We start from the raw sequence: 26,014 nt of genomic DNA on the forward strand, positions 1-26,014 counted from the left end.
AGGCGACAGGGAGGGGGATACAAGGGGAACAGGGCCTCAGAAGTTTCCCACCTTCCCTTGAACCGCAGCCGCACACCCTCGGCAGGAGGTGGACAGGGCCAGCTTTGAAAAATAACACCTTTGTGATCCCCAGTGTTTGGGGATGGATCGTGGTCTGCAGATGGCTCCGGATACTCTCTGTGTGGATGGTTGGGAATGAGAGCGAGCGAGAGAGGGCTGAGCTCTTTTGTATCCATTTTTGTACCTGAGGTTTAAGATTGAAGTCCAAAGTCTCCAGTTATTCGCAAGTTACCTTAATGGGTCATTTAGTCAATGTTCTATTATTTGCTCAACGGAAAGTCACAAATGAAAGTGCAGCTAGATGCAATTTTACAATATGCCTCCCCCAACACCATCATGATGATGAATACGGCCTGCAATTAAGTTATACAAAAAGCTGCCATCGTCCAGAAAGTTCACACGCGGCCTGCATATGGCTAGTTAATGGGTGCGAGTGGAAAACTAAGAAGCAGACGTGGGAACTGGGAGCCAACTGAGTTTTGGACAGGGGAGAATAAATTATTATAGGCCAAGCAATAGTGACAGCATTTTCCCCCTCAGTCAAGGGAAGAAAACAGTATGCTGAACTTCTAACCCCTGAATCCAAAATCATTTTTAGCTGCAGTTGACAGTCAGTAACCGGCACTTGACAGCAAGCTCACGAAGGCTGGTGACACTTTCCTGGGGCTCAGCGGGGTCCTCCAGTGGTCCAGCCCTCTGTAAAGATGATCGGCTGTTGTGGTGTTTTTCTTTCCTTCGTCTTGGCTGTTTCAATGCGCAATAAAATATAGAGTGTGTTTCATTCCTTTCTCCACTTTATTTACATTTCGCTCCTTTGCTCTGTTTGCTCAGTTGCTAGCACCACATTAAGAGCCAGTATGGGAAATGCCAGTTCAACGCAAATAATCATTTAAAAAAAAAAAAGGGAAAAAAGATGGGTTTTATATCAACAAAATAGTCTTTTGATAAAATTCTTTGCCAGCGTTTAAACTTTAAATTTCACATGCACATCATCTTGGAAGGTTTTCTCTCCACAGACATAACATTACAGTACTGGGACAGAGCTTTCAAAGTCAGCATGAGCGCCAGTCTCGGAGCTCAGTAGAGAAGACAGTGCCTCACGAAGGCTTGTGTTGCCTCCAAACAGCTGTGGTGCCTCTTTTGTGTTATTTGGAGGGCCTGTTGCCCCTGCTCTATTCAAGGCTTTCACACCAGTCTCACTCACTTCTCACTCCCTGGGTTCCTCCTCACAGGTCATAAATTAAGCGGAGGGAAGAGAGGCCTGAGATCAGAGAAAAAAGATCAGTCAGGGCCTTATTTCGGTTGGTTTTTGCCACATATTCTGCGCTACAACGGCACAGAGAGAGTCCGTTTCATAAGCAAGTGTAAGAAGCAAACCTGCTGCTTGGCGAGAGGTTCCCTAATGTACGGACAAGTCGGTGGATTTGTGAGTTGGGATGGTGCATTTTGGGTTCATCCACTTGGGGCCACACTGCTGTTGACACTATATGTTATTTTAATGAGTGCTGCAGCGCAGTGGTTAATGTGGCCACGGCTCGTGGCTCAGAGGTGCTGCGAGGAAGCGTGTGTGTGTGCGTATGAGAGAGACAGAGTTGGTGGGGGATGGGGGTGGAGGGGTCACAATATGGTTACGGTGACAAGCGCTGGAATAACTCATACACCTCTCCTGTCAAAACAAAGACTACTTGAAGTGAATGAGGCCAGCAGTGACATATTTTATGGTAACTGGAAAAGCTTTTCTTGGCGCCGATTTTTCTTTTTCTTTTTCTTTCACGAGTTCAGATGGAGTTAGTTCTCATTTTCACAATTCAAATTTAAAAAAAAAAAATCAACATCGTGATGGACACATTGTATTCAGTAAGGTCACCAAACTCAACCCAGTTGTGCATACTGCGACAATGACTTAATGACATGAATGGGGAAAATACTGCACAGTTCAGTGGGTTGCATTGCGTGCTATTATTCCTTTGTGATACAGAGAGATCAAAATTATGAAATATCATGCGACACATGTGGGATCTATTCAGTGATATCACAAAACTCCCATTGAAAAACGGGTAAATGGCTTTGCATGAGGCTGTGTACAGAACCATATGGACGCCTCCACATCTCCTCATTTCATACATGTTTCTTTTGACATCAATAATGCCTCGGTATCCAGTCGCGTTTGGAACACATCCAAAACAATTATAAAGTTGCCGTGGAAACTGAGGTCCTGTGCCAGGGTGAGGCATACTGTCTCCGCTCAGATAACCACATGGAAAGTCACAGCAAACAAAGCACTTGACAGGGGTGCAGAAATGGGAGAAATAAAGAGAGGGAGGGAGGTGAAGGATGGGCAGAGGTGAAGAGACAGCGATGGAATAACAAAAGCAGCGTTCTTGGACAATAAACGTACAAAATAAATCTGTATTTTTGGGGGGTTTGTTTGTTTGAGGGTGTGAATTATAGACATTTCATGCTAGACAAAAAAAAAAAAACCTTGTTGTGACCAATTTAAAGGCCAGTGTTCAGAACATAACAAGGCAAAAAAAAGAAAGAGAGATTTAGAGATCGAGAACCAGCGTTATGTCGAGGTTCAGCAAAGGTCTTAGTTTAAGTGCGGAACAATGCATGTGTTTGTGCTCTTGTGTGCCTGAATGAACATTATCATAGCAAACTAAAACACAGCCTCTTCGGTGACACATGCAATTTTGTGTGCGGGACATTGGGACTGGAGTAATGTATTGTAACCTTATGCTAACCTAATGAACAAGAGGATGAAAGCGGTGTAATGGAGGCATTTTTACATTTATCTTTAGGCTCCTCATTATGCGGTGAATCTGACAACCTCGTTAGGAGTGCACGAAAGATTACCCATGCGGATAAAGAGCACCACCTTCACATAAAAAAAACAAAACACAAACACACGGAAGAATTGTAGAACAGGTAGGAATGTCAAGAGCAAAGGGTGTACAACTGGTACGCACACACACACACACGTACACAAACATGCATATCATTCCCTGGTGGGAGTAACTCGGCTCTGGAAGTCAGAAGCACAATCTGACTGGGTTTCAAAGACCCCTGACTGTCTGTTTATTTAAATGGGAGTAAAGAATGCCACCATTTCAGAGGCAAAGCATTAGTATGTTTTGATCACACTGATGAAGAAGTTTCAGTGCTCTGTTTCGGCAGCTGGGATGATAAACGGGATCACCGATGCTACAAATAAGTCTGCTTTATTTCACATTAGATCCAGGGTCTACAAACTTATGCTAAATGTATAGCTGTTGGGGGGGGAAATAATGAATATTTAGGTTTTATAGCAAAACATTTATTTATAGAACAGAGAAAACACAAAGCAGCCTGTAGATTCAGCGTTTTTTAGGTTACATCAGGTCAGCAATCGCCGTAACGTGAATCAATTAAAACATGTTTTTAGGTGTTTGCGCCTGAAGTGTCAGCAGATCTGTGCGTGAGTCATCATTTGTTCTCATTAGTGTTTCTTGGAGAAATCAGTAGCGCTTGAGGAAATCAGGTAATTTGTATTCACAAATAAGCATACTCGACCCAACGACGTCATGTCATTTGTAACAGAGAAAATGTTTTTTGTGCGTGTGTGTGTGTTTGTAAGTACAAAAATATCTTTCTTTCTTTTTTTTTTTTTTACAATGAAAAAGCAATTTCTGCATTAGTCTTCTTACTAATACCAATGAGGCCGGGCATCATTAGCTCAATACTGCTCTCCAGTGGATGCAAGGTACATTGATACACTCAAAGTTCAAGTGCACAGGGAGGGTTTTCTACTATATTTGTAGAAATTGAGTCTCGAGGTTTTGAAACGCCAGTGCTTTGCAGCTTAAGATTGTATAAGTGAACCTAAACCTAGTTTTAAAGGATGGTTAAAAACATGACTAAGAAAAAGCTTTTAATAATCTAGGTCTGGGATTAATCCATGTCTAGGAAACCAAGCCAAATTTTTTTGGTTATTCCTGCATGTCTTGGATTATTGAGTTTCACTGTAAGTATGACATATGTTCAGAGTTTGACAAAACAAGACATGACTAAAACAAAAGTATCTACATCAGAACAGCATCTTAAAATCCTATCCTTAAGAGATAGGAAGAAAAGAAGGAGAAAAGAAGATTACACGGGAACTGGACTGAGAATTTATGAACAAAAACAGATTTTAAGTACGTGACTCCAAATTTGAAACTGTTGGTTCAAATTGTTGTCAGTATGTACATTACAGGTCAGGAGAGCGGTGCAACAGTGAGTGTATAGCCATGAAACCACACTGTAAAACACAGCAGAGGTGTTCTTAAGACTTAACAAATTCATGCATAGTAGTTTGATATTCTAATAGATCTTAAAACAGGGCGAGAAAATCAACTCACACGACTAGGGCTGCTCAATTAATCGAATTTTAATCTCGATTACGATCTGGGTTTTCAACGATCATTAAAAATGACTGAGCCGATTATTAGCACCTCCCTCGTGCTTTACTCTCGCGCTGCTCCGTGTGGCAAATCGAGCGTACCTCTCTGCGTTTCGAACACGCGTCACAACAATTAAGAGGACCCGAGGGAAGCTCGGAAAGCTCAGAAAGCTAAGCAGAAGTTATTTGGAGAGGAGAGGATAATGGCTGCTGAAGAAAGAATGCCGTTGGTTGAAAAGAGAGGTAAAACGACTTCAGTGGTGTGGAAACCAATGTTCCCTCTAAGATGCGCACGTGCGCAATTGCGCACTGCTGGTACGGTGTCTGCGCACAGAAAATCTGCGTTGCGCACAAAAAAAAAATCTAACCTGAATTGAAATTAAAATTAAAACTTTAACAATTCTGTTTTGCAGTGTTAGTCAGTAAGTGACTAGCTGCTCCTGTATGGGATTAGAACGATGCCACCTTATCCTATAGTCCAGCCAATAATGCGATTCACATTCAGATATACGCAGCCAATCAACGTTGTTGACAGGCTATGACAGCGTCCCTTATGTGCCGACACCGGTGTTTTAGCTAGCAAAGCGGCGTGGCTGATGTGCAGTGAAGCCACATTAATGACAACGTGTACAACCATTGGAGATGTGAGCAGGACAGACGGAGCAATTGACGGAAAAAGTGTGGACTTTATACCAGTTTTTAAACTGTGTTGATAGGCCACGTAAAACCAGAGTTATGATAAAAATATATGCAATGTTTGGTTTTCTTCCTGAATACTATCGTTGTTTATATTTACTGCGGGAAGAAAGCGGTAAAACGGCGTTTTATAAGGAAAACGCTCGAAAGCGCTCTCCGCCTGTGAGCAAAACCAAAACCAAAAACCCCCACCCTTTCCTATTGGTCGAAAAAACCGTGTCTACCAATCAAAAAATGATATGTGGCAACGTGGCATCTAGTTGTTAAGAAACGGGGAAGTTTTAGGAGTGACGGCGGTGTTCTGACATGTGAGAGATTTGCGACGTTTAGCGCAAATCTTGTGTGTAGTTAGTGTGTGTAGTGTAGTCAATAGTTTTGTTGGTGTGTGAGAACAATGAGGCGACAGCTGAATGTTACAGGTGTTACAGGAGTGATACATCTCCTGTTGTCACGCCTGCAGGTATCAGGCTGTTGTTCTCCTTTATCTCATAGTGGACAGAAATGATTTTTTGGAGTGGCACAAATAATTTGTGTGGCATCAGATTTGATGCAGAACAGCTGATTGTTCTGTAAATAGTTTGAAATGTTTATTTAAAAAAACGCCTTAGCTGCATTAAAAAAAATAGCTGCAAAAAACGTTGTTGTTTGCCAAACTGAGTTAGTTTTTTGAAGTAGTAACTATATAATTAATTGCCCAACATTGGTCATTATATACTATATTTTGCAGACGGAGAGTTACAGGACTCTCTCCCAGACCACAGACTCATACTCATAATACAAGTCAGAGCTTTATGAAAAAAAAAAGAAAGAAAGTTGTGTTTTCAAAATTGGAGTTCAAGTTATTTTTACTTCCAATAGTGTTAACATACTACACAGGTCATGAACAGGATTTTTTAAATTTTCATTGTAAGTGGGCTAAAGCAGTTAATTAAAAGTAGTTTAACATAAATGTAAATGCTGTAATTTGATTATTTTAATAAACCATGTAACTTGGATGGATTAGATGCTGGCGTGACCACAGTGCACACGCCTGATGTCGCTCACAGTGGTCCAAGGGACCGCTCAGGGAGTTTGTGTGTTCGCTCAGACACATGAAATATTTGAGGAACATTGGTGGAAACATTATGGGTTCATGGAGTCAGACGTGGATCAAATATTGTGCAGTATTTTGAAGTTCACTAAACATAGATGTTTACATTTTCATTTATTTTTATATTGCAAACATTTGCACTGTAATCAGTATTTGCACACTATTTTATATTATTTTTGACAATCTTTAAAGCCATTATTCAATACATTGTTATTGTTAAATAAATATCGTCAAATAATCGAGATCTCAATTTCAGTGAAAATAATCGTGATTATCATTTTGCCATAATCGAGCAGCCCTACACACGACTGTTATAAGTCAATTCATCTTTCTCCTGTGTGAAGGACCTCAGTCTGAGACCTCTCCTCTGACTCTGTTCAATCTATAAAAGTTGTGCTCCACTGTCAGGAGAGGACATCTTGGCCACGTTCGTTGGGACTTGGTTAACAGAGCACATGGACTTTCATGAAAATGACGAAAATTACGCAGTTTTCACATTTTATGGCCTCCAGGGAGATTAAATGATAATTTTCTGCAGACATTATAATTTCTATTGCTAACAATCAAATTGCTTTTCAATTTAATAGAATTTCAGAAATTCTCTTCTGCACCAAAACTGATATTCAGTGTCCTTTCTAGTGGACAGCGAGACTTACTACTAGAGCTGGGCGATATGACCCAAAATTCATATCTCGATATTTTTTAGCTGGATGGCGATATAAGATATATATCTCGATATTTTTTAAAGCCATAAAGTAAGAACAAAAGAGAGTTCTTAGTCAAAGCTGTGTCCCAGATGTCACACAGGCACTTTTATTAACATACAGCATAGATGTACATGAAAAAAAAAACTACTCAAAATAAATTATGAGCATTTATTAAATAATGATGCTCCATAAATAAAAGAAAACTATGTTGTTTTGTGCATAACAAAGAGCTCACAATTGTGCAGTCAAAATGTAAACTAAAAGACGCTGAGCATAATTACATAGACAGATTTCACAGCTGCTCTGTTCCCAACTTCTACTGCGTGACTGACAGCCTGGAGTTTGAAATCCGCTTCGTAACCATGTCTCTGAACAGGTGCCATTTATGGTCCTTATACACACACAATACGGTAATATTACGTTGAAGCACAGTACGTATTACTCCGCGAGGCTCCTCGGTAGCCGTAATGCTCCGACAATCCATCAAGCGGTGCAGCTCCATAGCTTACCAAAGTCGAACTAAAACATTTTTTGACAGATAGCTGAGCGCTGTGTATCACATAAAATCGGTTCACGGTCATCAAGCACAACCAGAATTCATACAAAAGGCGCGCAGTCAACTTTTGAGAAAATGAAAGGATTTCAGGCTGTGCATGGCGTTAGCGTGGCTAGCTCGTTAGCGTGGTTAGCTCGTTAACACGTTGACACCGTCCAGCCCCACGCACGGGGCGATGCGCAGTAACTCATTAACGGAGATTTGCCGTGTCCATCTTGTCGCTGCCTGCAGGTGAAGCGATGGGGGAGGAGGGGGGAGTTGTGTTCAGTGAAGGAGAGGCGAGGTCGAGTAACGTTGCGTAAAGACAAAAGTGGACGAAAGAGAGGCAAACTTGCGGCTCCGCAACTATAATTATAACGTAACATAGACTATATCGATATAAAGGATATTGTCACATCTTATATCTCCTATAAAAATATATCGATATTTTTTAAAAAACTCGATATATCGCCCAGCTCTACTTACTACCTCACATTTTCAACCTATCTATACTTCAGGAAGCACAGGGAAGGGTAAAGCAGAAAGGATTTTACTCAAATTGTAGAAGATGAGCCAGACTTGTTGGAGTTAGGAGATCTGGTCGAGGAAGGACAGACATTAGAGCAGTGCAAACACTGAAAAAAAAAAAAAAAATATGGCTCTGAATTGTAAGGTGAAGACCCTACTAGATCCTAATAAAGACAACATCCCAACAATCAAACGAGCCCCTTTGAGCAAGCACTTGGCGACAGTGGAAACAAAAAACTCCCTATAAACAGGAAGAAAAGCTCAGGCAGAACCAGGCTCAGGGAGTGGCAGCCAGCCTATTATCTTGATGTTACTGATACGGAGGGAAAGGAATAAAGCACTCTGTAAGCTGAGACCTCCCTTAAACAGAATGCAATGAGGCTGCTTCAATCTGCTGAGATGGTGTAAAGATGATTCCCTTCACAGGCCGGTGTCTTGTATACCAGTTGTGAAACAAAATCCCACAACTTCAGAGCTCTAGTGGTGTCAACATACCATCCCTCTGTCATACTATCCACGATCATTGTTAGTGCCTTGGGTGACATGACCATACAACCCAACTTTATGTGCCTATTGCCAGTGTTGGGGTTGGCACTCAATAAAAAAGTAATGAATTACTCACTAAGCATTACTTCTCGTAAAAGCAGTTCAGTATGTTACTTAATTACTCACTGGAGAAAGCAATTTGTTACACTACTTGTTGCATTACTTTCTTGTTACTCTGTAAAATGACAAAAACACACTGTGACATGATTACCAGTTAGCAATATAAACCTTAGGCTTCAGTCGCACACACCAACACAAATCCCCAACATACACAGAATCTTTCTTTTAGTGTTTAAGTATGAACACAAAACCCACAACAAAAAGCAAGGATGAAACCAGCTCAAAGAGACTTCAAAACAAATGACAGTGTTTCTACTGTAGAAACATGAACAGGCACAAACAGAGGCTTCAAGCCTGACTGCTCATCACTGTCTTTGTTACCTGATAAAGATCAGCCTCTGGCTCCTGGGCTGGGCATGCACTCAGCTTTCAAATCACACTGGGTTCTTGGCTAGCTTTGTGTTAGCATGCCGTCTGTGCAGGTCCTTCCAAAGAGCGGAAGTTGTGTTAGGACGATAAAACAGTTGTTTCTGTTCTGGACAGTTTACACTTTGCCATCGTTCAATTAAACTAAAACTAATGTTAAATTCTCTGTGGTAAACCGCTCCACCATTTTCCTGCTCTGGAACAGGAACTGAAATCAGCTGATTGCAGCGCAAGTGTGCGAAAAATAAAAGGAAGTTTTTTCTTTTTTTTTTTTTTTAAATATCTACCCAGCATGTAGATAACAAGAAACTTTGTAACACAAGTAATGACATAATAATGAGTTACATTACTGAAAAATGTAATGTGATACAGTACAGTACAGTAATGCATTACACCCAGCTCTGCTATTTTGTGTGCAGATTAGAGTTTAATTAAAATAGAAAAATAAATAAATTTAAATGTTAAATTTATGTTTTAGAGTTCATATGCGTATTCTCAGTTTCAGTACAATATAATAATCAGAAAATACAATATAGACTTATTTCTGTGTAGTAATTTTTCAGTAAAAAAAAAAAAATGTTTCTCAAAATAGAAGCAGTTAAGCCAAAGACAGATAATCAGGGTATTAATGCCAAATGAGTGAGTTTAAAGCCAGATATACTGTAGGGTACTTACCCTTAAGGAAACAATCACGTCTTAATAAATGCCATCCATGCTTGCAGGAGGCAGCATATGGTTTTAACATCTGAAAGTCCTCTGGACATTGCACTATTAACTTTATTATCAAACAACAATTGTATCATAGTACTAAAACACAGGAAGACACAAAAACAACATCTGAGAGCTTAATCAAAGCTAAAACTAACCGCAGTTAAACAAGGGATTGTAAAAAAGTTCTGTAGTAGAAATCACTGTGTGAGATCAGGTCTGATAAACTGTTGTCACTGATCATATTTTGTCTGCATTCAAAAAAAGTTTGACCATTACGATGCAACGAAATTGACATATATGACCAAGATCCGGAAAAGCTGTTGTATTTTTTAAATGTAATATAGATTGAGGCAAAGTAGAAAACTGTCATGTTACTCTTACAAATCAAATATTTACATTTTCGAAGAGACTATCGGCTTGTTATCAGCAGACAGTTCAAAAGCACACATATGTGATGTGATTACCATACATGGCAAGGGTTGCTTTCCATGAAGGCACCATTAATATTGGTGTATATGACGTAACTTTGGAATTTATTATAGATTACTTTGTAAAATCCACACATTAACATGCACAGGTAACAGGATATACTTGAAACCGTTTCACAGTGTTGCGTTTCCTCGTATTTATGGTGACATCAAGAGGATGGAAAAAGAAAATACCAGGAAAACCGATATGCTGCTAACGTGTGCATAATGAATAAATTAAATAGCATTAACTATTAATGTTGGCTTTTTCAATTATACTTATCTATTTTTGGTTTTGTTTTGCTTTTGTGTAATGCAAACGGTCTAATCGTGCAACTTATAACTATTTTAATTTGCTCTATTTTTTTCAGTTCTACTCAAATCTATTTGCTTCTGCTGAGTTCATTTCTATACTCTCATATCGCCATTGGTGCATGAAGATGGGAAGTACAACCACGTCGACCAATGAGATTAGAGTTTTATTCCATTGGTTTGGTTCCGGAGTGGCCCGTTATTATTTTAAGTAGCAGGTTAAAATCGGTGAGTATTTTTTGTCCCTCTTGTAACATCTGGATGTCTCGCGTGTAGTTAGAACTGCGGAGGGCGTGTAGAGACACTTTCGTGTTGACTGTAGCCCGTCGCTTTGAACGACTGGCTCTGTCTGAATCCCAAAGTAGGCAGATCAAATCTCGGGGTGCGCTCTCCGTACCAGCTGACGAAACATTCACGGGTAGTAAACATATTTAACGTGATCGGTCACATAAATCTGCGCTGACTCGATCTGCTTGCTTGAACACGGTCAGTGTGGCTCACACGGGCTTTAGGCCCGCTGTCTATGTGTAAACAAACGGACTATGAGGATTTCTCCAGCTGGTGTCTCCCCGTCAGAAGCTCGTCACTTCCAGAACCAACCAAGAATATCTGTGTCGCCCACCATGTAGGTCTGCAGCCGCTCCCCCACGCTGTGGACTATAACTACATCGCTGTTGGTTAACAAAATCATATACTGGAGCTTAGAGAGCACAGCGATGCCCCCAGGCTCTTCTATCGACCTCAAAATACTAGATAGATGTCGAAAATATACGGATCGTTGTCCATTTGCTTCGGTTTAGCAGCATTTGTTCACGACTGTGATTATACATAAGCAGAAGATGGCGCCATTTCTCAGTTTTAAACACTCTTCATCAACAGGTCTCATCAACTCCCTCTGGACGGTATGAACATGTATGCTGTGCCCAGCCCGGGAATACCAGGCTGTCCCCCAGGATTAGAGTACCTGACGCAGGTAGGTAAAGTACAAGTGACTCAAAAGTCTAAATTGATACTCAAGGGCAGACATAATGAGCAATATTACCTTCCTTCTGGTTCCTAATATTAAATAGCCACCTGACACAGCAGAAAATCACAAAGCAGTGAAAACTATGGAAAAAACTATGGAAACATACCCTGACTTACTCATCCTTTATAACTACATAGATTAAAACACTGTGTATTGACAATATTTCCTCTAAATTAAATAGCTTAAATTAAATGCTTAACCAAACTGACATAACTAACAACCCCACATATAATGATCGCCACTGATGTTCACACAGGCATTCTGACATGTCACAGTAGGAGAGTGTGAACAATTAAAGAAAAAGTGACTGAATTCTGTGCAAGCTGGTTTGCTGTCACATTATGATTGTTACACTTGTTGTTAATAGTGACACTTCTGCTTTTGCTTGCTGTGATAAGTCAACATCTGCCCTGTGAATAAGCTCTGTTGGGAAGAGTTGCTAATTAATTGAAGCCACCAGTCTTTTTCTTCATTCCTTGCAGTTTTAGGTCCATTCATTAAAGTTGAGAAGAATATAATGAAGTCCATGGTAAAAGTATATTGATCCACTTAAAATAAAAAGTGAGATGCGCTGCATGTGTTTATTCCAGAGGGTAAGTTGTTATAATTAGTAAAAGATATGAGACCAGGCTGTTCTGATCAAATCAAAGGCTGTCTTTCAGAACAAAAAAATCAAGTCATCAGAGAGAGATTGGTACTCATATGCTAGACTGTTTGTTCCCAGTGCTTTGCTCAGCTTCTAGAGCTCCATTTAAAGTTTGACAAATTTGAACTGCGACAAAACCTGTCTAGATTAACTGGCTAGCAAAGGTTTGTAGATGAGGCAGTGGCTCTCACATCCTCACTCTGCTGCTATAGCAACAAAACTTTTCTCTGATCCCTCTGGCCTCGCCTGCGCCTCATTGCCTTCATCCTTTTTTTGTTTTAGAAAAAGCTTCTTACGTACCAGCTTAGTTACCACCAGAGGCCAAAAGTGACAAACACAGTAATGGGAACGCTCTCTCTGTCTCTTCTGCTCGCTGGCCTCGCTCTCATAAAATGAGTGTGCGCCAAGTGATTTGAAGTTTATCTGCTGCTTGAATGACCCAAAGAGGGGAGAAAAATACCCTACTACCATTTTTGATAAGAGGTATCATATTTTGGGGGGAATGGATTGATCCAGGACTATAATTATTCTATTCTATTGATTATTTCTATCTGAGATCCAGGGCTTTAATAGGAAGAAACCTCTGGCAGAACCAGACAGGGGCAGATGTAGAAACGTTTTCTTAGATTTGCATAAGGGTGGCATGGAAATCAGATTAGGTGGCAAAATCAAAGCCATTTCTTTACACATATGCAGGTGTTACCTTCTGTAATATGTACTATATATGGTTAAATACATCAAATGCACTAAGTATACACATGTTTCATATAAACATCATCTGTATCTTTCTTATTGGCTTTCATCCAAATAATTAAACATTTCAGTTGCTTAAAAAATGTGAATTTTAATTCTATGTACTGTATAGCCTATATAATGAATAAGCATGTAGCCCAATAAGTATACAATCCAGAAAACTACACAATATGAGATGGATCAGTTAGAAATACAAGTCTAACTTCACACTCTTCTTATTAGAAATAAATGGTAAATGGCCTGTATTTGTATAGCGCTTTACTAGTCCCTAAGGACCCCAAAGCGCTTTACACATCCAGTCATCCACCCATTCACACACTGGTGATAGCAAGCTACGTTGTAGCCACAGCCACCCTGGGGTGCACTGACAGAGGCGAGGCTGCCAGACACTGGCGCCACCGGGCCCTCTGACCACCACCAGTAGGCAACGGGTGAAGTGTCTTGCCCAAGGACACAATGACCGAGACTGTCCGAGCCGGGGCTCGAACCGGCAACCTTCCGATTACAAGGCGAACTCCCAACTCTTGAGCCACGATTGCCCAATCAAATTGTTACACGTCTAAATTTACACAAAATGTCAAAAATGCGCCGTCGGTTGCTGCTGACAACAAGAAACAAAGCCGTTTTGCGTTAGGGGCTGAACCATTTTTAATGAGGGGGGGATCATACAGTATATTTCGTTTTAGAATTGATATTCAATGTTAATTGAAGCTAGGCTCAAAGTGTTAATGATAGCTTATTTTAATAAACAACTGTCATATGCAAATCTTGAGTGGTACTAGAGGTGGCAAAAGATTATTTTAGGGTTGCACATGCCACCCCAGGCCACCACAGTAGATCCGCCCCTGGAACCAGGCTCAGAGAGGGGGAGCTGTTTCCTGTGACAGGGTGGCGGTGAGGAGAGGGAGAAATAATACAGCACCTGTTATTTATGTTTATGCCAGCATATATAACACTACCCCACCAACAGCTGCTCCTCTCAAGTGTTACATGAAAAAAAATAACATTGCTTATGTGGTTTTCTAGGTGGATCAACTGCTCATCAAACAGAAAGTTGAGTTGATTGAAGGTATAGTATGTAAATAGTTTACTACATGCATATTTTAAGGATGTCTTTAGCGACAGTTGTTCAGTGTTTTTTTTTTTTTTGTTTTTTTGTAATCCATGCAGCTCTTATTGGTTTTGAAAGCAATAATAAGTATGAAGTTCGTAATGTCATGGGCCAGAATGTCTTCTACGCTGTCGAGGAGAACGACTGTCTGAGTCGACAGTGTTGCGGTCCCCTGCGCTCCTTCACCATCCACATCCTTGACAATTTTGGACAAGAAATCATCACTGTCACCAGACCACTTAAGTGCATGTCATGCTTCTTCCCTTGTTGTCTACAAGAGGTGAGCGTAACTATGTTTAGACATATCCTCTTTGTATATGTTAAATTACAGTATTTCCCTTTGATCACCAAATTGTTTACACCTTGCACCACATCTTTGATTTTTACATGTATTTTTTAAATGCTGACTAGAAATGAAACTCTGTTCTTTAATAATGCTTCATTCAGCTGGAGGTGCAGGCTCCCCCCGGCAACACAGTGGGCTATGTGATACAACAGTGGCATCCCTTCTCCCCTAAATTTATTGTTGCTAACGAACACAACGAACCTGTACTGAAAATTCATGGGCCTTTCTGCGGATGGAGCTGCCTTCCAGATGTTGACTTTGAGGTGGGTTTACCCAAACACAGAGAAATCCGTGAAATTTGTGAAAACACAACATGACATGGTTACATTCACACCCACTGGACATTATTTTTTTAAAGGAAGCCTCCTCGTGCTCTGAAGCGAGAAATGTGTTTCCAGTAACACAAGCCCGTGGCTTGGATGAAGCCACTGCACAGGGCATGCTCTTGTGTGGCATAGTGTAGGCTTTGTTCCATGGCTCAGCTAGTTTTATTAGATTGAGCTGTGAAGGGGATTTGGGTCAGTGATACAGGCCTTTTGCCAGATCCAAAGAAAGGGTAACTGAAGCATGATATTACCATCCCCTAGCTGCTTTGAACTCATTATGGAGCGTACAAATCTCAGATTTCTGTGGCAGCGGGCAAAAAAAAATAAAAAATCGAATTATGAGCTGTTCGATGATCCTGTTCCAGTAAAACCAAACAAGTCCAGGGAATGACCTTTACGCTAATGCAACACATGTGCGCAATTTGTTTTCTTTTGCAACTCTTTCCACAGATTTTAACAATGGATGAAGTCAGCAAGATTGGGAAAATCAGTAAGCAGTGGACAGGGCTTCTTAGGGAGGCATTCACAGATTCAGACAACTTTGGTATCCAGTTTCCCATGGACCTGGATGTGAAAATCAAGGCTGTGATGATCGGCGCATGTTTTCTCATTGTAAGTTCAACCTTCACTTACCTTTTAGTCAAAATGATTATATGATATATTAACCTGTCATGTTAAGGCTTTGTAAAGGATGTAGTTTTAGAGTTCTTGAGCTGCAGATTAGGGCTGCCACAAACGATTATTTTGATAGTCGACTAGTCACCGATTATTTTTGCGATTAGTCGACTAATCAGATCATGCATCCATTGGACGTAAAATGTACAGCTTATTGCACCAGCATGCATCTGCTCTTATATAACTATCATTAGCTTACAGCTTTAAGTGTTTAAGGTATGTGCTAACTAAAAATAAAGACAAGATGGTAGTTTATTAAATTTTAATGAAATTTGCAGATTGTTTCGGTGAAGTTTAATAAACTCCTCGCTATCTAAAATATAACAGGACACCGGAGTATATTCTGGAGCATCTCACACTTCTGATAATCAGCTGTCTGCTTGACGTTTATTCAGCTGTGTGAAAACTTTAACTTTAATCTCAGCCAAACCGATTTACTCAGGAACAAATAAAATACTAAAAAAAAAAGCCAAACAATAACATTTTTAAGTTATCTAAGTGACTCATATATGTTTAACCTGAGTAGCGAAAGACGGCGGTGGGTTTGAAAACGATTTGCCGGGAGTCCGGTGTTCTCACGGCTCTAGTGAGCCTTGCCCCCGGCTAGCTATCGAGCTAGTGGGTAACAGACGTCTCCGAAAACGTCGGAGCGCTTTTGAAAATATGTGGTGTCTTGATAAACTGAGCAGATACTTGAGGTTTACACAGTTACATTCTCGCCTGAAAATATGTTAAACGTTTATTTTGTGACCCAGAAAGAATAATGAGAGTAATATTAAAACTAACTAGCTGCCGCCATTGTTGGAAACTGAGCTGGGCTGCGCTATGAATTCTGGGACAGACCTACTTCTTCTTCTTCGGGGTTTAACGGCAGCTGGCATCCTTGTACATGCAGTGCTGCCATCTTCTGTTTCAGTCCGTTATTACACTCTTAAATCCTACTACTTATTCCTGCGTCTTTTGTGATCTTACAAAGCTTCAAACGAAGCGTCGACTATCAAATCAGTCGTCGACGATTTTGATAGTCGACGTAATCGTGACTAGTCGACTAATCGTGGCAGCCCTACTGCAGATTAGGTGTAATTTTCAACACAGGGAACCAGCAACTGACCGACTGACTTAATGTGTAACTTTGCCCTCATTTAGTGGGAAATGTGGTTTAAAATCACCTGAATTGCAACTAATAGAAATAAGAGTTTGCTAAATTCTTTCAATATGTTTTTACTTTTCTAGAAAATTGGCAGTCCAAATTTTATATATGCTTTGGCTGATGCATTTTAACAGACGATTAAGCATTACATCGTTACATTTTTAAGCATTTTTATGAATGTTTTCTTTTTCCTTATTTTGCATACAGGATTTCATGTTCTTTGAGTCAACTAACTAGGAGCCAAACTGCATTTCCTTGTACCTCTGCAAGAAGAACGAGGCCTCAAAGCCATGGTGATTAGTCCCAAATGCCCTAACATCGAACAACCTTCAAAGAAATAGTTTAAAGAAAGTACCAAATGGTACGTCAACGTCAACACTTTGCATGAACAAAGAAATAGAAGGTTTGTTTTAGACTTAGCTGCTCAGGTTTGTTGCAAAATCATGTCATTGGGCTGAAAGTGCACAATGCAGTTTTAGTTTAGCCAGTGTTCATGAAGATTTCATTATTATAATTATTATCTTGTATTTATTTAAAAGAAATGTTTTTTTTAATATATTTTTTGCCGTGTGTTTTACATTGTGATCATTAATTCAATCTGGAACCTCCAAAAAACTTTGCTATTACTGCAAAATAACGTTTAGGGTAAAGATACATTTATATACAAGGAAACGAAAAGGGAGAACAGTGGTGTAGGAAAAAAATAGTTTGGTCAATATGGTTAGTATGAAACCCTCCTATGTAATTTGGTCATATTACAAGTAAAGATACTAATTTACTTAATCTACTCTGCTTGCATCTACTGTGTGAGAACTAAGGAACTCGTTTAATTCGGTTATCTGTAGTTCTGATATCCAGCACCCTTTTTTTATTGCTTTATGTTTTGGTCACTTTGCCACACATAGCAATGTCTGTGTGCACTGCTTTGAACAAGTGTGTGTCTGTGAGCTATGATTGTACTTGTCTGTGAACAGAAGTTATAATACCATAAATTTTTTTTTCCACAGTATTTTTTTTTAAGGAAAGCGTGGGTGGGAAGTAGAAAGGATGTTCTATAAGCTTGACACACTGTTCTTGTCTTGCCCACTAGAGGGAGCTAGATATTCATTTAAGAATAAGCAGCCCAGATGAACGATCTAAATACTTGCTAATGTTATTAGTATCTGATGACATTGTATATTTTTTTGATAAACTCAGGTTGAAATGCATGCTACTACTGTATTACAGTGTTGGTCACTACTGGCTCTGGACGTTAAACACCTGCACCTGATACTATGAACATGAAGCGTTCACTGGTTTGTTTCTTAAATCATTTTGTATATGATATGATTTTAATATCCATATATTGCTTCCATTTTCTTTTATATTACATTTAATTTTGATTATGTTTACCTTTTACATTAATATCCTATATGACAGTTTTACATGTATCAAAATATTGTAGTTTCCAGTACAATAGAATAATATTTTGCAGAAAATGGACATTATAATACATATTAAATGTGGCAATCGGTGTGATTAGGGGTGGTATAAAGTATTGTAGCGAAGGCGTTATGTGTCAACTACATTGCCAGTTAACATTCTTTATGAAATATTTTTTTCACCATGACTGTGTAATCTGTGACTTTACAAACCTGAAAAATCAGCCTCCATCTTAAGCCATTTTTACATATTAATAATTAAGCTTTTATTTTTGTAAAAGTACTATATATTGCCAGTTGGAAGAGATAATATTACTGGTGTAAACTTACATTTTTTTTGGTGTCCAGAGTGTTTTATTCTGCCTTTAATGTATTGACACTTGTTTTTAGAATAGCCATAAGTGGATTTATTTCTCTCTTTATAAACATAATTTTTTAAACCCCTTAATTATGCGAAACATAAATAAGAACTTAATAGATGTCTTTTCTGAAGTCTGTTTTTTTTTTTCTTTGCATAAAGTTGGTTGAGATAATACTCAGTTGAAATAAAATCCAATCCCATTCTTGCCACTAGCATGGGCCTTTCTTTTTCTTAGAATACAGTAGTAGAATAAGATGCTGGTGCTAGATCCTCTGAAGGCTATTTGATTGTGTTTAAACGCCAAAAAATTCAGCCAGAATGTGATCTTAAAAAAGGGAACTTTGCTATTTTCAGTCAGTTATATAACAAAAACAGTTAGAGTCCTTATTCTTCTACTTTTGCACTAATACTGTAAACTGATAAACTGTTTAGTCACGCAATGAATGGAAATGAGCTAAGCTTAGATTGTGCAAATAGTCCATGGAAAAACTTCAATAAAAATTAAAAAGAACTGTGATGTGTGATGTTCTTTTGATTTCAATACTACAATGAGTAGAAACTGACCACTAACAACCACTGATAGTGAAAAGGTTAAACTTTAGTAGGTACTATGACTGAACTTCTTTGTTATAGTCATTTCAGTATGTTTTATAACAATGCTCAGACCTTGTAAACAGTTATGTAAAGGCACTGTGCTTGGTAACCACCTTCATCTGGTCTTTCATCGGTTTCCTTAAAACGTCTTTGTTAATGTTTCTGAATGTTGAATTTTTAATGGAAAAACCTGATCTGAGGTCCAGAATAATCAACAGTTGCATCAAAGAGATATGAAGGATATTATGAAGAGGGAAACGAAAACTACTAATTTTCTCCCTTCTGAAATAAGCTACAAACCTTCATTGGATAAGTCCAAGTAATTCTCATTACAACAGCCTTTTTAACAACAACACCTTTCGTTATGACATTTATTCAACGGAAAAATTATCTGCTGTGAAAATACTCATATGTTTTGATGAGCCTGGTGTTTATGGAAATTATCATTACTAAGTTATATTAAGAGCTTCCTTATAAGGTAACTATTTAAGGTCAAATTTCTCTAATATATGTAGGGTTTGTATTATACTTATGGATATGTGTGAATCATGGCAAATATCAAGTTTCAGTTATTTTTGTGGTGCAGATGGTTTTTTCACGTTATATGGCAATATTTTCCGGAATACACGATGTCCTACTTCTCTGAGTGGTACAGATAATTAAGCTGTGGTTGGAAAATAGTGTGGAGGAGTGCACGTGGAGGAGGGAGAATGTGATTAAGAATAACACTTTATGCCATTTTTTTTTCTTTTTTCCTGATCATCAAATAAAATTCTTCTCATGACATAGGTATGGCAGTGGTTATATTTGCAGTAGTACTGAGGCGGATAGATGGTCAGATTGTTGTGGAGTGGCGATGTCTATGATATAGCAAGTCACATTTTCTGTATGTGCAAGTAAGCCTAGCTCTTCTGGCTTCAAGTGACATCCATTCTTTTATTAAAGGGTTTATGAAAGGGCTGTAACACACACAGATTCTAGATCTGACCAACCTTCTCAGCCGTGGGCAAAAGACGACAACCAATAAAATTCTAAAAGATAATTTATTAGTACACTGATCATAAAAATGAAGGGACAAAATAGTCCAGTGTCCCACTTGCAAAAGGGATACAACACACAGTCCAAGCTATGCCACACTTCACTATGCCGACAACTTTAACAGGAAACAACAGTTGTCCTCCAAGACCCAACGCCCTGTAAGTAAAAGGCTGATAATCACGCCAGCCTCAGTAAACCAACTCTGCCTTTAGGCTGTGTCACATAGTAGGCACTGACCTCCACAGAGAAACAAAATATCACAGCAGTGTTTGTATTGGGTATAAATAGACCAGAGTATCAGTACAATCAAATACACTGCCTTCAATTAATCCAACCCCATAGCAACCAGTGGTTCACAGCAATTGTGATACACAAAACAACTCCCAAACTAGTGCCCAATACCCACAGCAAACACAGAGATGAGTGAATATAGGCAATACTAGTCCACCATATTACAGGGGCATCACTATGGCAGCTCAGTATGAGCCAGTGTAAACAAGCCAAGTCAGCAAGATGTTTTCTGTGTATATTAGAAAGCTAACTTTAGCATTCTAACACAAATACATATACAGTATATAGCTACTATTAGCCGGTCTCCTGCTCATAAGGGATTGCTACAAGAATCAGGGATCAGGAATCCTTCACTGGTTTGGCAGATGTATAAACCACTACACTACAGAGATACTGTGACTGCACGATTATTTGACTTCATTAGTCTGTCACATTGTTGTGGAGAAATTTTGATCCACTCTTCTTTACAGTGTTGCTTCACTTCATTGAACTTTCCAGACATTTGTTTATGTACAGCTCTTACGGTACTGAAGACTGTGGCACACACCTGAATGCTCCAGACCAGCAAACTGACAAAACGTCTGCTTTTATAGAGGTCCTCATACTTGGTCATCATCATATAATTAGGTATATTTGATTAGCAGCACATGCCTGCTAATTACCCTATTAATTCCTATGGAAACAGAGAGGGTGTACCTAACTTTTTAAGTACATAACCTCACTAACATAACTAAATATAATCTATTTTTCTGACAACTGTAATTCTGTACTTAAACTTACCCTGGTTTTCAACAATGAAAAAAGAGGAACAGTTTTTTGAGATTAACAATGTAGCACTTTGTAGATACCTGCAAAAATGGTAACACACACAGCTAACATTTCACCACTGCTTGTTACAAATATCACCACCAGGTGTAAAACTGTCACTTTTGAACTCTTTGTGACCCCACATTTCAATCAACATCACTGGGAACTTTACTATCTGTTGTGAGTAGCAATCCCTTTATTTCTTTCTTTATTGTTGCAAATTCAATTTAACAAGGATTAAAAGACTTCCTTAGAAAAAAATCACCCTCCTTTGACATGTACTGTAAAAGAGCGCACATTTCAGAATTTACTGGAGTTCTGCTGTAAGCTATTATGTTTCCAAGGAACATTCCACATTTGTTAGGAATTCAATATTTAGACCACACAGAATGACCTCACTGATGTCAGTGCAGCAATTTTGATGACTGACACGTTCCAGACTGTGAAAAACAGATTTATTTTTTTATTTATTTGGGGTTTTTTTTACAGTAACAAATGTTTCGTGCAAAACATTTGAAACTTCCTATATAATTAAGCACATTTGCTTTCAATAACTGCGTAATATTTTTGCAATACATATACTTAAAAGTTGGTTACACAAAAAAATAAACATCTGTGAGTCAAACATATTTAATATACTACAACAGTGGTGGGTTAAGCAGACATGTCGGTTTGGGAAACTAGATGGGCTGAATTATTTGTATTCCGAATTTATAAAACAAATTTATTCTTCAGCTCTAGCAACAAGCCAGCATTATAGTAGTGATCGATTCACAAGTTTGGCTGATTATTTTCTATTAACTGAACTGCTTGATGTAATCACTCTACACATTTTTAATGATGTTGAAAGATGTTAAAATTCATTTTAACATCTGTTAGCATTTGTCATGCATGCAATAAGCATATCTTATTAGTATTGTGATAAATCTCCGAAGCCCAAGCTGGAATAGAAAACATATCTTCTCATTACATTTGCTGTTCTGCTCTGAGAATAAAATGGAACGCAGATTGCTCTGTGTTACAGTGACTACAATTGTCTCCCAACAGTATACAGAGAGTGGAATTTCTGGTATCTGTATTTTAAACCCAGGGTGATAAACAAATGGCTGAAGCAACATCTGTGCAAACGGAGCCTAAGAAAACACTATATACCCACAAGGGTAGAAGAAAACAGATGTAAAGTATAAAACGGGGGATGGTTGTTTGCTTTTACACTGAAATAAGAAAGACTGGACTGGAGACAGTTTAGACTGCCCGTGCCTATGAACAAGGCATGTGTATCAGAAACAGCTTGTTTACAAAAAAGATTTAGAAGCTGTTTTAATTGTAAATGAAAAAAGAAAGAGAGATTTTTGACAAACTAGTCAAAAAACAAAACAGACATTTGTGTTTTAGAGTGATTTTTTTTAAGACCAACACTATAATATATGTATATAGAGAGCTGTGGAAAAAGTATTTGCCCTCTTCTTGATTTCTTATTTCTTTGCGGATCTGTCACATTTAATGTTTCAGATCATCACACATATTCTAATATCAGACAAAGATGACTGAATGTTAGTGTCATATCTTATCCAAACCTACCGCCTACCTGTGTGAAAAAGTAATTGCCCCATTGTTAAATCCTGAATTAACTGTGGAAAGTCAAATCACAATCACTTGAGTAGAAACTGTCTGAGAAACTGAAGTAGGCTGAAAGATCTCAAAAGCAACACATACTGCCATGATCTAAATCAGGGGTGGGGCAACTTCAGGCCTCAAGGGCTGGTGTCCTGCAGGTTTCAGATATCACTCTGGGTCAGTACACCTGAACAAATGATTAGTTTGTTACCATGCCTCTGGAGAACTTCAAGACATGTTGAGGAGGTCATTTAGCCATTTAAATCAGCTGTATTGAATCAAGGACACATCTAAAACCTGCAGGACACCGTCCCTTGAGGCCTGGAGTTCCCCACCCCTGATCTAAATAAATAAAGAACAAATGGGAAACAAGGTAACTGACCTCTATCAGCTCTTAAAGGCTTACAACGATGTTTCTAAAGCTTTGGGATTCAGAAACCCATGGTAAGAGCTAATATCCACAAATGTAAAACAGTGTGAGTAAGCCTACCAAAATTACTCCAAGATCACCTCAACAACTCATCCAGGAGGTCACAAAAGAACCCAGAACATATGTAAATAACTGCATGCCTCACTTGTCTTAGTTAAAATCAGTCAAAGTGTTCATGATTCGACAATAAGAAAGAGACTGGGCAAAAATGTCATCCATGGATTAAGAAAAGGTTAGGGTTGGGTGTAGAACTAAGACAGCATTTCATTAAAGGAACATCAAACCAACAGTTAAACATGGTGCTGGTAGTATGATGGTCTGCTGCTTTGCTTCTGCTATAACTGATGGAAACATGAATTCTTCTCTGCGCCAGAAAATCCTAAAGTCCAGCTATCATTTTAAATCTTGAAGCTCAAGTACACTTGGATTATGAAACAGGACAATGATCCAAAACACATAAGCATGTCCACCGTTAAATGGCCAAAAAAAGAAAACAAAATTAAGGTTTTGGAATGGCCTAGTCAAAGTTCAAACTTAAATTTGATTGAGATGCTTTAGCATAACGTTAAAAAAGGTATTCATGCTCAGTATCCTCCAATGGGACTAAATTAAAACAATTCTGGAAAGAGGAGGGGGCCAGAATTTCTCCACTGCGATGTTAAACACTCAGTGCCAGTTATTGCAAATGCTTGATTGCAGCTGGCATATATAATAGGAGCACTAAATGTTAAAGTGAGGGAAGTGTCTGATTATACTCCTGATCCAGAAGTGGGAGAGTGGCGATAGGCACTGTCTTGCTGAAACAGCCACAGGGTGCCGTGCTGCTTCTACCTACTATCGAAGCTGGAGATCCAAAGACTAGACCACAGTGGGAACAATAGTAAGCAGTATGGACATAAAGAGCAAACCCAAGTAAAAACAGGGTTGTATAATATTTAGTTAAAATATGACAAAACCACAACCCTTTGGTAGTTGATGACATCTTAAAAACTGTGGGAAAAAGGACCCAAATCCTAATCTACACTTTCTAAATTGTGAACTTAGCCACACACCCAAGCTTCCCCTGTGACCACTGAGATATAGATGTCACATATCAGATGCACTGAACCAACTACTGTCAGCAAACAGAATCAAGGCAACAATTACTTGTCCTCCAAACTGCATTTGGAAAACCAAATTAGTAGGGTATGTACATATATTTATAGTGATGAGGTGGCACTATATTGGCAGGTTTACTACAAGGTTGTAAATCTTACCCACTTCTGGTACACATTTTGAGGCCTTGTGGTTCTAACGTTGCCGCCTAATGATGACATTCAAATGAAAGGCCGTAAAAAAGAGCTTATTATATGTGTCTCAAAACTCCAGCTTGTCCAGTAGAAATGGACATTCATAAGACTAGAACTCACATATATTTAAGAATCGCAAGAAAATATACACTTGATAAATACAACCTGCTGCCTCAAGTGGTTACAGTAAGTTGTGGCCTGTTTTCTGAGACAGTCGATAAAAAGCCATCCACGAAAAGAGTGAATTAATCCATATCTAAACCCTTTCGCCTTGTGCAGCTAGACTCTGTGACTATAACAAATGCACATGCTGTGCTATTTAAAGGTCTTTGGTCTAAGATTAAATGCAGTGTTACCTTCTAGCACTTCCTTCGAGGAATCCCTCAGCCACACCCTGGACCAATGGAAGCCCTAAAATCCCATAAATGTGACCACAGGAGCCAGGCGATGACGTGGTGACGTAGTGGAAGATGACCTGCTGAAGTAAGAAAAATGAGTTTTACTCTTTCCATTGATCTGGACTAGTAATTACACTTTCTGTGAAGTGATCAAAGCATTGGGGTAAAAATAAAACCCATTCTTTTACAATCACAGTGCAGTTGCGGGTTCTCATGAATGCTTTAGGGGACCAAGTTTCTGTTATATGTGACTCACCAGTGCAATTGCAAAACCATACCAGAAAAAGAGGGTTGTGTCAAAAATAGAGCACAAAGTAGAACAAAATCCAGGGCCAACTGACAGATAGTCAATATTCTGGCTTATATATTTCCTAAACTATTGCACTGACATGAATTAAATGAGTAATATATATTATTCTTTACATTTTATTCTCACTATTGTTTGTGCTAGTTACCAGTTAATGAGCAGTTTTGTCTTCAATTTTCCATGTTTCTCTCATCTTTTTAAGCCATTTTTTGTTGTTTTCTGTTCAGTATTGAGCATCTCCTTTGAGGCCTGTCTCCCTAATGAATCATCTGTTTCTTCTTGCAGCTTGATAAAATTTAAACAGCGCTTTTAAACCCACTGTCTCCACAACACCGCCAAAAATAGAGGATGGTCTGCTGTCGTCAGGGAGCTACAACACTGTTTAGTCTTTTACTTACTTCAAGTGACAGTGAATGCTGGAGGCTTGTGTGTTTTTGTTTTCCACAAAAATGAGCTTATATTAAAAGGCGGGCTTAAGAACACACCACCTGTGCTGCAGGAAACTTTCAAACAGCCGGCATTCCTTTTAAAGGTTGATGAACAGCTGTATTTAACTGTGCTGCAATCCAAAGTCTCCTAGTATCCCCTGATACGCAGGCAGATAGAGTGAGGATAATGAGGTCCAGGTGTGTCTTGTTGCAACGATGAGCTAATGGCGTCCTACTTTGCCATCACCCCCCTCACCGCAGCCATCTCCCAGTTCCTGTATCCTGCACTTGCCCATTTTTGTGTAATTAAATGCAATTTTCTCACCCACACCACATACCCAATGTTTAAACTTGTCAACAGTGCTACTGCCACCACCGTGGACTCTTGACATGTCATTACTTCAATCTGCAAGTGCTGACTTCGACAGACAAAACTCTATA

At 39.0% G+C, this 26,014-nt stretch overlaps 1 protein-coding gene and 1 long non-coding RNA gene across 4 annotated transcripts in view; one reads left to right on the plus strand and one right to left on the minus strand.

The window, feature by feature from the left end:
• LOC120441914 overlaps nucleotides 1–24,890 on the minus strand; it is a 71,565-nt gene extending 46,675 nt beyond the window's left edge. Inside the window, exon 1 of the long non-coding RNA XR_005614375.1 lies at nucleotides 24,797–24,890. This is a non-coding gene — a long non-coding RNA (uncharacterized LOC120441914). The remainder of the gene's footprint in view (nucleotides 1–24,796) is intronic.
• si:ch73-206p6.1 (phospholipid scramblase 1) lies at nucleotides 4,704–18,886 on the plus strand. Of its 3 annotated transcripts, none has more exons than XM_039617430.1 (7): nucleotides 4,704–4,723; nucleotides 11,438–11,531; nucleotides 14,011–14,053; nucleotides 14,155–14,375; nucleotides 14,543–14,704; nucleotides 15,218–15,379; nucleotides 16,800–18,886. In XM_039617430.1, exons 2-7 carry the CDS (start codon nucleotides 11,463–11,465, stop codon nucleotides 16,827–16,829), a joined length of 687 nt encoding a protein of 228 aa, XP_039473364.1. In that variant the 5' UTR covers nucleotides 4,704–4,723; nucleotides 11,438–11,462; the 3' UTR covers nucleotides 16,830–18,886. The 3 variants fall into 3 exon arrangements, with proteins under 3 accessions (XP_039473364.1, XP_031588434.1, XP_039473362.1); XM_031732574.2 differs by lacking the exon at nucleotides 4,704–4,723 and adding an exon at nucleotides 10,694–10,786; XM_039617428.1 differs by lacking the exon at nucleotides 4,704–4,723 and adding an exon at nucleotides 10,830–11,183.
• Nucleotides 24,891–26,014: the final 1,124 nt, after the last annotated feature.

This window comes from Oreochromis aureus, linkage group 9 (assembly GCF_013358895.1).
Source record: "Oreochromis aureus strain Israel breed Guangdong linkage group 9, ZZ_aureus, whole genome shotgun sequence".
Lineage (NCBI taxonomy): Eukaryota > Metazoa > Chordata > Actinopteri > Cichliformes > Cichlidae > Oreochromis > Oreochromis aureus.